The sequence below is a fragment of the Diceros bicornis genome, chromosome 34 (genome assembly GCF_020826845.1).
Source record: "Diceros bicornis minor isolate mBicDic1 chromosome 34, mDicBic1.mat.cur, whole genome shotgun sequence".
NCBI classification, from domain to species: Eukaryota; Metazoa; Chordata; class Mammalia; order Perissodactyla; family Rhinocerotidae; genus Diceros; species Diceros bicornis.
The window spans coordinates 11122774-11138764 of record NC_080773.1 but is presented as its reverse complement, the minus strand read 5'-3'; the positions used below and the strand labels follow the sequence as shown (position 1 = coordinate 11138764).

General features: G+C 35.4%; 1 protein-coding gene across 1 annotated transcript in view; it reads left to right on the top strand.

Annotated features, from left to right (window-relative positions):
• LOC131396782 (zinc finger protein 569) overlaps positions 1–10923 on the top strand; it is a 48974-nt gene extending 38051 nt beyond the window's left edge. Inside the window, exon 6 of the mRNA XM_058529178.1 lies at positions 6008–10923. Within this exon, the coding sequence (XP_058385161.1) occupies positions 6008–7830 (1823 nt within the window). The 3' untranslated portion in view covers positions 7831–10923. The remainder of the gene's footprint in view (positions 1–6007) is intronic.
• The last annotated feature ends 5068 nt before the right edge of the window (positions 10924–15991 follow it).

Here is a 15991-nt window from a genome sequence, read left to right as displayed (position 1 = left end):
TCTCTTTTGGCATTAGTTTTTTTTTTTTGAGGAAGATTGGTCCTGAGCTAACATCTGCCAATCCTCCTCTTTTTGCTGGGGAAGACTGGCCCTGGACTAACATCAATGCCCATCTTCCTCTGCTTTATATGGGATGCCACCACAACATGGCTTGACAAGCAGTGCATCAGTGTGTGCTGGGGATCCAAACCGGCGAACCCAGGCCGCCGCAGCGGAGCACACGCACTTAACCGCTTGCGCCACCGGGCCGACCCTGGCATTAGTTTTTGATAATAGGTTATGTTTTTCCAGAAAATTATCCGTTTTAATCCTGGTTTTCAAATTAATTTTCACAGAGTTGAACAATGTAATTTCTACAAATATTTAAATTTCCTCCATATTGTAAAAGTTTACCATATATTGATGTTCCAGGGTCATCTGTTATATTTAACAATTTGTTTCATCTGTATTTTCATATCTGTTGTTATAAAATTATGTATTTACGTCTTTCATTAATTCTGCAGATTTCTCAGCCAGCATTATCACATACTGGCTCTGCTTCATTCTCTCTACCCTCCACTTCTGGGGCTCCTATTACATAGATACTAGACCTTCTTATTTTTTCTTCCATATTTTTTTTCATTTCCTTTGCTATTTTCTACTTCCCTGTCTCTCTGTGTTGCCTTCTCAGTAATTATTTCAGATATATCTTCCAGTTTACTAACTCTCAACTGTATTTATTCATCTTTTTAACTCATCCACTTTTAAAAAAATTTTCAGTAGTAGTATTTTTAGAAATTTCTCTCTCTTTTTTTTTTTTTCCATGTCTTTCTTGTCCTTCATAATAATTTCTGTGGCTTGTTGAGCTTTGTGTTTTTATCCTTTGCTTCTTTAAAAATACTCTACATAGCTCTTTTGTATTTTGTACCTGACAATTACAGTATTTTAAGCCCTCAGGTTTAAATATCTTGTTTCTGTTGACTCACTTATTGTACTTGCTTCTTCACATGCTTGATGATTGCTGATTGTGAATTCAAATTTTTAAAATCATAATTTGTGATAATTTTATTATCCTAAATTGGAGTTCCTGTCTTCCAAAGATGATCTGCATGTGCTTCTGGTGGGTGCCACAGGCATGACCAGTTGAGGACCAGTTGAACATTTTTTGAAGGTCCTGGCTTTTTGTAGGAACTTCAGTTGAGCTTCTCTTCCTAATTGCTGGCCTGAGGCTTATACTTCAGTTAATAGGGCTTTTGTTTGCATAGGTACCTGGGTCAGACCCATCCTCCAGCTTGCTTTCTAATTCCCTCTCTCAGACCTGGTTTTGTCTAACAGTTGTTTATTTTTGTTTTGTTCATTTTTTTGTGTATGGTGCTCAGGTGTGGTTGGTGTAGAGTATTGAAGTGTTCTTGAAGATTTATGCTACTTCTTATAAGCCCAGTGATGCATCATAATTTCTGTTTTATGCATTATCTTATTGTTTGGCAATGTGAGGTTACCCTACCATAATCTCAGTAGTAATAGTCCTATCTAGTCTCTCTCTTTCCTTTTCCCCACTTGCATGGTCTCTTGCGTTTCAGTTGGTTTTATTTTTCTCTTCCATTTCTTTCCTTGGTTCTGCCAGTTTATTTTTTTATCCTTTTTTGTTTTCTCATTGTTTCTTCCTCATGTATTTTTACTTATATTTTGAGCCCTTTATAGATACTATTTTCATTAAGTTTTTATTCATGTCAATACATCTAGTCAAGATTTTTATTTACTATGTGCCATAATTGTTTTAGCTTGTATATTTTGCCTGCTTTTTTAATGTCATGTTTCTTTTCTTTTTTTCTTATAAGACTTTTTATAGATCTGATTCCAGCACCTTTCCATTTTTGAGTGAGTATAGTTCTTCCTTGACCTGCTTTAAAGAAGGATAATGTTGGGGAAGGAAAATGAGTGCTCTGATGTAGAGCAGGGATCGGAGAACTGTGGCCTGTAGGCCAGCCACTTGTTTGTAAATAAAGTTTTATTGGAACACAGCCACACCCAATCATTTACATCTTGTCTATGACTGTTTTCACATTACAACGGCAAAGTTGAATAGTTATGTCAAAGACTATATGACCTACAAGGCCTAAAATATTTACTATGTGACCCTTTAAGAAAAAATTTGCCAACCCTTGATTTATGTGAATGCATCTGTGCTTCACATTGAAGCCCTTTATTCTACATGTTTGTGTGTGTATAAGTATGTTTAGGCTTTATTTCTTTTCATCCAAAAAGGAACTGCAGCTGCAAGTCTTCTCATAACGGGATCTTACACTCTCACCCCAACAGACTTCTTCCCGGAAAAATAGTATGTCAGAATGGTTCCTTGTTTAGTCCTAGCTTCCCTGACATACCTTGTGATATCGAGTTTCCTGTAACCAGTCTACACTCCCAAATTTCAATGTTGTAATCATGGGGTAATTAATTCTGCCCTTCAAGGTGTGACATCCTTTTGACACTGTCAGCTACTTGCTCTGCCCAAGATCAGCATGAACAGCTGTCTTTTAGAATCCTTCTCCCCTTGTTCCAGGCTTCACTGTGTCAACACTAACTCATGTATTACAATTGGGGTTACAGCCACTCCCCAGGATCATTGAAGAATCAATGACTTTTCATTCTCCTTGTTTGTAGAAAGGAAGAGAGATCAGTACTTTTTCATTCCACCATCTTAAAACATGGGGTCCTTTCTGTCACATTTGATATTTTCATCTTCCCCTTGGAATTCTTTTTCACTTTTGCTTGAATAGTGCCTTGACGACCTAATCTTACCTTCTCCCGCAACATCTTTTGCTTTTCCCTGAATTGAGGTGACCCAAAAGCTTAGTATTCTGCCTTCTTTGCTATATTTATAATCTGCAACCATGTCTCTAACTTTACCTGCTTTACAGCTTCACAGGACTTTTTCTCTTACTTTATTCGCAGTCTGGCAGAGAGGGAGAAAAATCTCCATTTTCCCATTTTGGATCTAAGCAGCAGCAGGGGACTGACTGTCTCACCTTTCGGCATGTAGACTTTTGCTTCCTTTCTCTGTGCTTGAGCCAGTTCCTTTCTCTTTATTCTTCTGCCTGGTGTCTCTGGTTCTAGAGCCTTTCCACTTCCATTCTTAAGAGAGTAACCTCCCATCTTCTTTAGAGTAGAGGCATGGTCTTTTTTTTTTTTTTTCCCTCCAAAGCCCCAGCGGATAGTTGTATGTCATAGCTGCACATCCTTCTAGTTGCTGTATGTGGGACGCGGCTTCAGCATGGCTGGAGAAGCGGTGCATCAGTGCGTGCCCGGGATCTGAATCCCCGGCCGCCAGCAGCGGAGCGCGCGCACTTAACCGCTAAGCCACAGGGCCGGCCCTAGAGGCGTGGTCTTTGTCTTCGTTAGTTTATACCTTTTTATTTCTTTATCTCATATTAGTGTGGTTTGGGTAGGCTCAGAGATAAATTCCTGTATTTATTATACCATATCTGAGCTCAGTTTCTCACTCTGTGTTTTCCCCTCTGCTCACTATACTTACTCCCTCTCCAGTCATGCTATGTAGGCTCTTCCAGTTTTATGTTCCAACTGTTTCATGCAATTTTTCCTTCCCATTGTTTGTTCTCATTTTATTAATTACTTTAGTATTCAGAAAAATTTTATTTATTTACTTTTTAAAATACTTAATGCATGCTTGTAGTACAAATTGTTTTTTTTTTTTTTGCTGAGGAATATTCACCCTGAGCTAACATCTGTTGCCAATCGTCGTCTTTTTGCTTGAGGAAGATTGTCGCTGAACTAACATCTGTGCCAATCTTCTTCTTTTTTGTATGTGGGTCGCTACCACAGCATGGTTGCCAGTGAGTGGTGTAGGTCCATGCCTGGGAACCGAACCGGGGCTGCCAAAGCAGAGCGTGCCAAACTTAACCACTAGGCCCTGGGGCCAGCCCAACATGCTTGTAGTACAAATTTTTTAAGGTACAAAAGGATATGTATGGAAAAGTAATTCTTCTTCTCTTACCCATTTCCTTTTTATGGTGGCAACCCGTAGCATCATTTTCCGTTGAGTTATTACTACTCGTATTTTCAGACATTTTTATTGAAACCACTTGAAGTTGATAGGTTTAGTTGTGAATAATTGTCATCTTTGCTGTTGAATGTTCTTTTCCAAGAACGTGATATGCTTTTCTCTTAATTTCCTAGGGCTGCCGTAACAAAGTACCACAAACTGGGTGGCTTAGAATAACAGAAATTTATTCTCACAGTTCTGGAGGCTAGAAATACTAAATCAAGGTGTTGACAGGCCATGCTCCCTCTGAAACCCGTAGGAGAAGGACCCTTCCTTGCCTCTTTCAGCCTCTGGTAGCCCCAGACATTCCTTGGCTTGTGGCAGCATAACTCCAGTGGAATGCCTCCATGTCACATTCTTTTTATGAGAGCACCAGTCATATTAGATTAGAGGCTTACCCTACTCCAATATTACCTCATCTTAACTAATTACATCTTCAATGACCCTATTTCCAAATAACTTCACATTCTCAGGTACTTGGGGTTAGGACTTCAACATATCTTTTTGAGAGGGCACACAATTCAACCCATAACACCTTTCCCTTTGTTCATATCTGTATGTGCATTTTAAAGTTTTCTTATAATTTTTGGGCATTTCTTATTAAATTTATTCCCAGATTTTTCATGTTTTTTGTTGCCATTTTAAGTGTAGTCTTCTGTTATATTTTCTAAATAGTTGTTTGTATATATGAAGGTTTTTTAAACTGAATATTAATTTACTATATATAGTGAATTTAATGAATTTCTTTTTATAATAATTTTTCAGGTGACTTGATTTAAATAGTTTTATTGCTGAGAAATAATGTTAATTTTACCTTTCCTTTCCAAGATCTTATACCTCTGATTTCTTTCTCTTACTTAATGCACTATCCAATACTGTAATAATAGTGGTGATAGTACTCATCTTCTTTTTATTCCTGACTTTAATGTGAGTGCTTTGGGATTTTTCCCATTAAGTATGGTGCTGGTGTTTAAGTTGTACTGTACTTTTCTCAAGTTAAATAAGTGTCTGTCTATTCTCATTTTATAAAGGGTTTTTAATGGAAAATAGATGTTGAGTTTTATCATCTTTTTAATATCTTTGGAAATGATTACTTGAGTTTTCACTTTTGACCTATTATATTAAAGTAATAGGTTTTTCTAATATTGAAACATACTTACATTCCCAGAAAAAAACCTACTTAGATTCCTGGAAAAAAAATACCTACATTCCTGGGTCATTTTGATATTTTATGTGGAATTTTTATATTGATATTCATAAGTAAATTTGGTGTATAGTTTGCTTTTTTAGTTGTCATCTTTGTCAGGTTTTGATAGTAATGTTATGTTTGTTTCACCCCCAAAAATAGGGAATTCTCCTCTTTTTTTCCTTGGTACCATTTTATATAGCATGAGAGCTGTCCCTTATATATTTGTTAAAATTCCCATGTGAATCTCTCTGGGCCTTTTCTATTTGTTTTGTTTTCAGGGGATTGCTTTTCATATTTTTCTGTTTATTTTGTGGAAATTGGTCTCTATAGGTTTTCTACATCTTATAATCAGTTTTGGTAATTTACATTTTCCAGAAAATTATTTGTGTCAAATAGTTTATAAAGTGTGTTTCAATAGAGTCTTACAAAATAGTTTTATGTTTTTAACTTCCTGTTTGTGTTTTTTCTTTTTTCTTACTTTATTTGTACATTCTGCATTCTCCCTTTTACCCAGAAATTTATCTGTTTTCTTTCAGATCCCATTTAAAAGCAATCAAAGCTATTTGTATTCATAAATATCTGCCTCTCTTCATAGTTACTTTCCTGGAATTTCCTAAAGCTTAGGAAATAGGAGATATGTGCAGCTGGAATTTGCTTACTAATGGGAAGCTAGGCATTAAGCCAAGAATCAATCCCGTGATAGCATATTTTTTGAAATTTTCTTCGTATTTTAATATTGGAAAAATTTACAAGTGATATTTATTTGTAATCTGTTTTAGGAGAAATATGGGGAATTGATGAGCATCAGAAAGTCCAGGACAGACTTGTCACACAACGTGAAGATAAATTCACAAAAACACTGACTGAAGAAAAAGTCAATGAATATCATAAGAAATTTGCAACTGCTTTTCCTCCAAACTCAGACTTTTTTCCTTCCAGTCACAATCTCTATGGCTATGACTTATTTGGAAAGTGTTTAGAAGATAATTTTGACTGTCATAATAATGAGAGAATCCTTATAAGAAAGGAACATTGTGAATATAATGAATCTATGAAATCATTTGGCAATAGCTCATCCCATCTTGTAGGAACCCCCTTTAAGTGTAATCATTGTGGAAAAGGATTCAGTCAAACCTTGGATCTCATCAGACACCTGAGAATTCATACTGGAGAGAAACCCTATGAATGTAAAAAATGTAGAAAAGCCTTCAGCCACAAGGAAAAACTTGTTAAACATCATAAAATTCACAGTAGGGAGCAGTCTTATGAATGTAATGAATGTGGGAAAGCTTTCATTAAAATGTCGAATCTCATTAGACATCAAAGAATTCATACTGGAGAGAAACCCTATGCATGTAAGGAATGTGGGAAATCCTTCAGCCAGAAATCAAATCTCATTGATCATGAAAAAATTCATACTGGTGAGAAACCTTATGAATGTAATGAGTGTGGAAAAGCATTCAGCCAGAAGCAAAGCCTCATTGCCCATCAGAAAGTTCATACTGGGGAAAAACCTTATGCATGTAATGAATGTGGTAAAGCCTTCCCTCGAATTGCATCCCTTGCTCTTCATATGAGAAGTCATACGGGAGAAAAACCTTATAAATGTGATAAATGTGGAAAAGCCTTCTCTCAGTTTTCCATGCTTATTATACATGTGAGAATTCATACAGGTGAGAAACCCTATGAATGTAATGAATGTGGAAAATCCTTTTCTCAAAGCTCAGCCCTTACTGTACATATGAGAAGTCATACTGGTGAGAAACCCTATGAATGTAAGGAATGTAGAAAAGCCTTCAGCCACAAAAAAAACTTCATCACGCACCAGAAGATTCATACTAGAGAGAAACCTTATGAATGTAATGAATGTGGGAAAGCATTCATTCAGATGTCAAATCTCGTTAGACACCAGAGAATTCACACTGGAGAAAAACCCTATATATGTAAGGAATGTGGCAAAGCCTTTAGCCAGAAGTCAAACCTCATTGCTCATGAAAAAATTCATTCTGGAGAGAAACCCTATGAATGTAATGAATGTGGTAAAGCCTTCAGCCAAAAGCAAAACTTTATTACACATCAGAAAGTTCACACTGGAGAGAAACCTTATGATTGTAATGAATGTGGTAAAGCTTTTTCTCAGATTGCATCCCTTACTCTTCATCTGAGAAGTCACACAGGGGAAAAGCCTTATGAATGTGATAAATGTGGGAAAGCTTTCTCTCAGTGCTCATTGCTTAATTTACATATGCGAAGTCATACAGGTGAGAAGCCCTATGTATGTAATGAATGTGGAAAAGCTTTCTCTCAAAGAACTTCCCTTATTGTGCACATGAGAGGTCATACAGGTGAGAAACCCTATGAATGTAATAAATGTGGAAAAGCCTTCTCCCAAAGTTCCTCCCTTACTATACATATACGAGGTCATACAGGTGAGAAACCGTTTGACTGTAGTAAATGTGGAAAAGCCTTCTCTCAAATCTCATCTCTTACACTTCATATGAGAAAACATACAGGTGAGAAGCCTTATCATTGTAATGAGTGTGGTAAGGCTTTCAGCCAAAAGTCACACCTTGTTAGACACCAGAGAATTCATACTCATTAGAAACAGAAACCTTATGAATATTGTGATATGGAAAAGCCTTCAGAAGGAATTAGCTCCTCCTTGCACATTACATAACCAGTTCTAGAGCAGAAAACTGAATGTGGGAAAGCCTTTTAAAGAAGTCACACAATTGTGAAACATGAGAATTCTTATCAGGGTGACAAATTGTATAATGAAAAAGCTGATCATCAAAAACCTTCAGCAGACATCTTATCTATTGATGATATTTATTCAGCTTTCTCATTAAAATCTGAAATAAGATATCTGCTATCAGCATATCAACATGATACTTGAGCTTCTAGCCAATGTATAAGGAAGAATAAGGAGATTGTGAAAAAATAGAAACTATAAAAATAACCTTTTATATGAGAAATAATAAGAAAATGTGTTGATATAAAATATCCAAGAATAAACACAACAATGAATTATGAGACATATATAAAATTATAAAACATTTTGAAGGGCACAAAAGAACACCTGAAACATTGAGAAAAAGTACATTGTCTGAAAAGACTTGACATGGTAAAAAACAAATTCTCTCACAAATCTTTAAAGTACTTCCACTCAGAGTTTTCACCAGTTATATTTTAAGAATTTCACAAACTGATTCAAAATTTTATATAGGAATGTAAAGAGCCACAAATAGCTGAAACAAATGTGAAAAAAGAAGACAGTCTGCTAGATATCATCACATACTTTATTTAAAGCTGGTGTCATTTAAACAGTGTGTTCTTGATGAGTAACTAAATCAAAACAGTGGAAGCAAATTGAGGATTGGAGGAAGGAGATATAGGAATTTTGTGTATGGTAGTTCTATTGAGATCATTGGAGAAAGGATGGCCTATTCAATAAATGGAAGATTCATCTGAACAAAAATGTTAGTGTTCTACTTTACACCATATACAAAAATAAAATCCAAATAGATTGAAGACCAGAATATAAAAAGCAAAATTCAAAAACTGATGAAAATAAAATAGAATATATTTATTACTTTAGAGTAACAAGATATCTTTAAAAACACATAAATGTATGGGGCCAGCCCTGGTGGTGTAGTGGCTAAGTTTGGTGTGCTCCACTTCGGTGGCCCGGGTTCGGTTCCTGGGCACGGACCTACATCACTCATGGCCATGCAGGGGCGGCGACCCACATACGAAATAGAGGAAGATTGGCAACAGATGTGAGCTCAGGACGACTCTTCCTCAGCAAAAAAAAAGAAAACAAAATGTAAATATGGAACAATCAATTCTATTTTGGTATATTGGCTTCATAGGCACCCACATATGTGCACAGAGATATATATCTCTCACTATGTTCATTGCATCATGGTTTGTATTACTTTAAATTGGATATAACAAATTTCCATTAGTAGAGAAATAGATCAATATGATGTGATTATTTCTATGATAGAATACAGTATTTAGAGAGAAGATACAAATTCGACATACAGTTACATGGATAGATCACAATATATAATATTGAGAGAAAAAAGCAAAATGTACAATGAAACATAACATTTCTATAAATTTAATAATGCAAAGAATTATTAATGCAAAGAATTACTGGGTGTTGATCATGGATCCGTATATGACATTGGTTGCCTTTTAGGAAGTGGGAAAGGTTTGGAGGGACTTGTTACATTTATCTGTAATATTTCTTTAATAAAAGAAAAAACAAATATGACAGTGGTAACAAATCTTGTCAAAATTATGTTGATTTTTTTATATTCTTTATTGCCTTTCTTTATTTTCCTATTTATCTAAATTAAGAATCAAATGGGTGGAAGAAATCTGGACCTATAGAAACAATCTTAAAATGTATTCTTCTTTTTAATCAGATACTAATACTTGTAGAAAATTCTCTTTGCTAATACACAAACCAAACCTGAATTAAGATAATATTTTACTTACCCTCTTATAATGTTAGGATAATAAAAATCAGCAGTATATATAGCATTTGTTTGAGGCCAATTTTTTAAAATTTAATTTTTATTTCAAACACAAGTTCTCCCCTAGTTGAAAGCAGTGAAGAAACAAAATAAATTCTCAGTTATTGGGATAATTGATTCTCCATTTGGTGGGAAAAAAATCACCTGCATTTGGGTTGGTTTCAAATTGAGGGGGAGGAGACCATTCATGCATACTGTAAAGTGTGATTAATGCTTTAACATGTCAAGCCAAGGATAGTTACCTGCTTCGGAGCAGAAGCAGTTTAGATGTATCTCAACGAAACTTTCTGTGGTTTCTGGATCCTTAAATGGGGATGCAGATGCGGGTGATTTTATATGTGTCAGGTAAGGGCCCAGTGGATGTGAAAGCTCACTTCTTCCTGTACCACAGCTGTTTTATATTCAAGCATTTCAAATATTTGTGGTACTCAAATTTCATTTTCTGTAAATAGCCCATTCGTATATTTTGTCTATTTTTTTCTACTGGGACTTTCAAAAAATGTTTTTATTTAGAAAAAATTATAGATTTATAGGAAGTTGCAGAAATAATACTCTCTAGTACTATTTAGTTCATGTACCCTACATCCAGTTTCCCCTGATGGTACATCTTACATAACTATAGTACAATATCAAATTTGACACTGGTACAATCAACAGACCTTATCAGTGATCAGATTTCACTGGTTGTATGTGCACTTGTGTATTTATGTCTGTGTGGTTTTATACAATTTTATATGTAAATTAGTGTAACTACCACCATAATCAAGATATAAAACTTCCAACACCACAAAGATCCTTGGTTCTAACCCTTTGTAGTCACACCCATCCTCCTTTCCTCCCCCTGCTCTGCACTCATAACCCCTGGCAACCACTAATCTATTCTCTATAATTTTGTCATATCAGGAGTGTTCTATAAGTGGAATCATACTCTATATAACCTTTTGAGATTGACTTTTTTCATTCGACATAATTCCCTTGAGATCAATGTGAGTTGTTGCAGGTACAATAATTTGTTTTCTTTTTTTGCAAGTTCTGAGCAGTTTCCCGTGGTATGGCTATAACATGGCTTCTTTAACCATTCAGCCACTGAAAGACATTTGGGTTGTTTCCAATTTTTAGTTATTACAAATAAAACTGCTGTGAACATTTGTCTGCCATTTTATTGGTTGTTTTGTTCCTTCTGGGGTTTTTTCCCTCTGTTTCACTTTTCATGTCTTATTGTGGGTTACTTGAGCATTTTTTAGAATTCTGCTTTGATTTATCTATGGAGTTCTTGAGTATATCTCTTTGTATAGACTTTTAGTTGTTGCATGGCATTACACATACATAACTTATCACAGTCTACTTGTGTCAACATTTAACCAGTTCAAAACCTTATCTCAACTGAGGTCCTTTAATTTCCCAACTTTATTGTATAATTATCTTAAATATTTCCTCCATATACCTTAAGAACTACATGAGACAATGTTGTCATTTTTGCCTCAACCATCTAGCATAATTTAGGAAACTCAACAGGAGAAAGTAAGTCCATTAAATGTACCCATATTTTCACTCTTTCTGTTGTTTTCCCCTCATTCCTGATGCTCCATGTTTCCTTACTTGATCATTTCTCTTCTGTTTAAAGAACTTCCATTAGCCATTCTTTTAGAGTAGATCTGACAACAAATTGTCTTCGTTTTCCTTCATCTGAGTGTATCCTCACTTCACCTTCATTCCTAAAGGATATTTTTTGCTGGTACAGAATTCTGGTTGACAGTTCTTTCACCACTGGAAAAATGTGCCACTTCCTCTTGCCTTCATGTTTTCTGATAAGAAATCTCTGTCATTTGAATCATTGCCCTCTGTAGGTAATGTGTTATTTCTCTCTAGCTGCTTTCAAGGATTTTTTCTTGTCTTTAGTTTTCTGAAGTCTGATTATGATATGTCTTGGCATGAATTCTCTGGGTTTATCTGTTTGAAGTTTGCTCAGCTTCCTGAATCTGTGGGCTTATGTTTATTGTCAAAGTTGGGGAATTTTCCGCCATTATTTATGTAAATGCTTTTCAGCCTCACACTCTTTCTCCTTTCCTTCTAGAACTCAGATATTTTTCCTCTCTGTTGTTCATATTGGGTAATTTCTCTTGTTCTATCTTCAAGTTCACTGATGCTTTCCTCTGTCTTCTCTATTCTGCTCTTGAGCACATCCTTTGAATCTTTTATTTTGGTTAATGTATTTTTCAATTCAAAATATTCATTTTGTTCTTTATACTCTGCCTTTGCTAAGATTTTCTGTTTTTTCCATTTGTCTCAAGCATGTACATGATTTGTTCATTGAAGCATTTTTATGATTGGTGTTTTAAATTCCTTGTCAGATAATTCCAATTATCTTGTTGTTGATGTCTTGACTCTCTTTGCTTATTCACTTTGAGATTTTCCTATTGATTTTATGAATGATTTTCATTCTATCCTGGACGTTTTGGATGTTGTGTTGTGAGACTCTAGATCCTATTTAACCTTTCTTTTTGCAGGCAGTCACCCTGTTTAGGTGTAGCTTGAAGGTCCAGGTGGGGGTGGATGTTCAGCTCCCTGCTGGGCCCTACTGACTCCACCCAAGCAAAAGTGAGGCACTGACACCCACCTCATTTGCTATGGGTAGGGGTGGAAGTTCAGCTCCCCATGGGGCCCTGATAACATGGAGGTGGGTGAGAAGCTGATTGCTGAGAAGCACTGCCAGGAACCACCTAGTTCTACCTTATTGCTTCTGGGCAGGCATGGAAGTTCATTCTGGCTGACACTACCCTGTTGGTGAAGCAGAGGGCCAACTCACCTCACCGCCACTGGGTGTGGCCCTAATGGGTCATTACCTTTTTTTCTTATTTTTAGTGTTGTAATATATTCTGGACATAAATCTTTTGTCATTTATCTGCATCCTAAAAATACTGTTTTTGTTTTGTTTTCGTTTTTTTCGGATGCACAAACATCTTAAAGTCTACTGTGAAAATTACCTAGTCTATGATACATTTTGAGTTGATTTTTTTATACAGTATAAGATTTAGGTTGAGGTTCTTTTTTTTTTTTCCTCCCTATAATGTCTAATTGTTTCAACACTATTTGTTGAGAAAATTTTCCTTTCTTTATTGGATTGCTTTGTACTTTTGTAAAAAATCTGGTGGCCTACTTGTGTGAGCCTATTTCTGAACTCTATTCTGTTCCATTGACTTATGTGTCTCTCGCTCTACCAATACCACACTGTCTTGATGACTGTAGCTAGATAGTGATTCCTCTCACTTTATTCTTCTTCAAAATTGCTTTATCCTAATTCCTTTGCTTTTCCATATAAACTTTGGATCACCCTGTATATTTTTTTAAAAATCCTGCTTAGATTTTGATAGGAATTGCATTAAGCATTTATATCATTTGGGAGAAAATTAAAATCTTTACTATTGAGCCTTCTAATCTGAAAACAATTATGTCTCTTCATTTATTTAGATCTCCTTTGATTTCTTTCATCAGTGCTTTCTAGCTTTCAGCTCCTGTACGTGTATTGTTAGATTTAAAGCTAAGTTTCTCATTGGTGGGGTACAGATATTTGTAGATTCCTTTTGATTGTCTATGTAGAAAATAATGTCAGCTGCAAATAGGGATAGTTTTATTTTTGTTCTTTTCAATCTATATGCCTTCTGTTTACTTTTTGGGTCTTATTTCACTGGCTGAGTTTTCCAATGTGTTGTACTGGTGAGAAAAGACATCCTTGCCGTCTTCCTAATCTTAAGAGGTTTTCCTTTTTCCTCTGGGATAATTGGGCAGTTAGCTTCTGGAATGAGATTTTAAAGCTGAATACTGGAAGAAAGTTAAGGGATCATCAAAGGCCAAAATATAAGAGAAGAAACAACAAAAACAAATGGAGAGATAATACTAAAGAGAGAAATTAGATTGGCCTATTATGAGAGTATTTGTCATCTTTACAGAGAAAATTCCATTGTTCTTTTCCTTTAAGTGGCCTGAGTTACAAAGAATCTAATTGAGATAGGTACTTTAGAAGAAGCTTTGCTCCCCTCAGCTACCAGCAGGAAGGATTAGTGATAAATACTGTGAGATCTAACTAGCAGTTCCTTCCTGGAACCACAGTTGGAAAAATACTGAGCAAGATGAGGCCAAGTAATGAACTCCGTATCAGTTCTATTTTCTCATGAGCCATGCTCACCATCCAAGGAGGTCTCTTTCTCATGTGTAAGTTCTACAACATTATTAGGGATACTAAGGCACACATCCAAACTGACCACTGATGTCAGCCTTGTGATTGCTGGTCTAGCCCATTGCGTATGCAGGGAAACAGGAACTGAAGCAGTCAGGGGTGAAGTAGGAGTCAGTTTTAGGTCTACTCTATAGTATGAAAAGAACATAGAGAATTCCAAGGAAATTCTGACAGTATAAGAGTGGTAGAATATATATATATTTTTTTTTTTAATTAAAATGACCAGAGACACAACCAAGCTGAGTTGTATTAGGATTTGAATATCTTCAACAGAAGACATACAAATGGCCAACAGGTACAAGAAAAGGTGCCCAACATCACTAATCATTAGGAAAATGCAAATTAAAATCAAAATATCACCTCGCACCTGTTAGAATGGCTATATCAAAAAGACAAGAGATAACACATGCCAGCAAGAATGTGGAGAAAAGGGAATCCTTGTGCACTGTTTTGTGTTTGTAAATTGGTTTGTAAATTGGTACAGTCACTATGGAAAACAGTATGGAAGTTCCTCAAAAAATTAAAAACAGTACTGTATGATCCAGCAATTCCACTTCTGGGAATATATTCAAAGGAAACAAAAACATTATGTCAAAGAGATATCTGCACCCTATGTTCATAGCAGCAGCACTTACAACAGCCAAGAGATGGAAGCAACCTAAATGTCCGTCAACAGATGAATGGATAAAGAAGTTGAGGTATATATATACAATGGAATATTATTAAGTCATAACAAAGAAGGAAATCCTGACATTTGCAACAACATGGATGGACCTTGAGGGCATTATGCTAAGTGAAATAAGACAGAGAAAGACAAATACTGTATGATATCACTTATATGTGGAATTTAAAAAACAAAACCAAACAGGCAAAAAAACCCAAACCCATAGAAAAAGAGATCAGATTTGTGGTTATCAGAGGCAAGGGGTGGAGAGAGAGGCAATTGGATAAAGATGGTCAAAAGGTACAAACTTCCAGTTAAGACAGTAGATCCTAAGAGTTCTCATCACAAGGAAAAAAACATTTTTTTTCTATTTTCTTTTTTTTTATACCTATATGAGATGATGAATGTTAACAAAACTTGTGGTAATCATTTCACAATATATGTAAGGCAAATCATTATGCTGTACACCTTAAACTTATACAGTATAGCATGTTAATTATATCTCAATAAAACATGGGGAAAAAAAAGAATTCCAGTTAATAATCCAGGTAAGTCTAGACCTTTTCAGGAGATACTTTTAAGCTTTATTTTAATTGAGCATGATTTCCCTGTTTTTTCTTTACCAAAATCAAACAAAAATCCCAACCAGAAGACAAAAAGCAAAAACAAATATATGATTTTCAAATATTTTCTCCCATTCTGTATGTTGTCTTTTTGCTTTCTCGATAAAGTCCTTTCATAGACAAAAGTTTATAAATTTTATGAACTCTTTATCTTTTCTTTTGTTTCTTGTCCTTTTGGTGTCAAATCTAAAAATTCATTGACAAATCCAAGGTCAGGAAGACTTACCCTATGTTTTCTTCTAAGACTTTTATACTTTTAGCTCTTAAATTTAGGTCATTGCTGAATTTCAAGTTAATTTTTGTATATGGAATGAGTTAGGGGGTCCACCTTTATTCTTGTGCATGTAGTTAGCCAGTGGTCCCAGCACCATTTCTTGAAAAGACTGTTCCCTATTGAACGGTCTTGGCACCCTTGTCAAAAATCAATTGGCTATAGATGTTTGGGTTTATTTCTGGACTCTGAATTCTATCCCATTGGTCCATATGTCTACCCTTATGTTAGTACCACACTGTTTTGATTACTGTAGCTTTGAAGTAAGTTTTGAAATTGGGAAGTGAGAGAGTCTTCTGACTCTGTTTTTCTTTTTCAATGTTCCATTTTTGGAGGTCTTGAACTACTAATTCAATCTCTTGTTATAAGTCTATTAAGATTTTCTATTTCTTCTTGAATCAATTTTGGTAATTTGTGTGTGTCT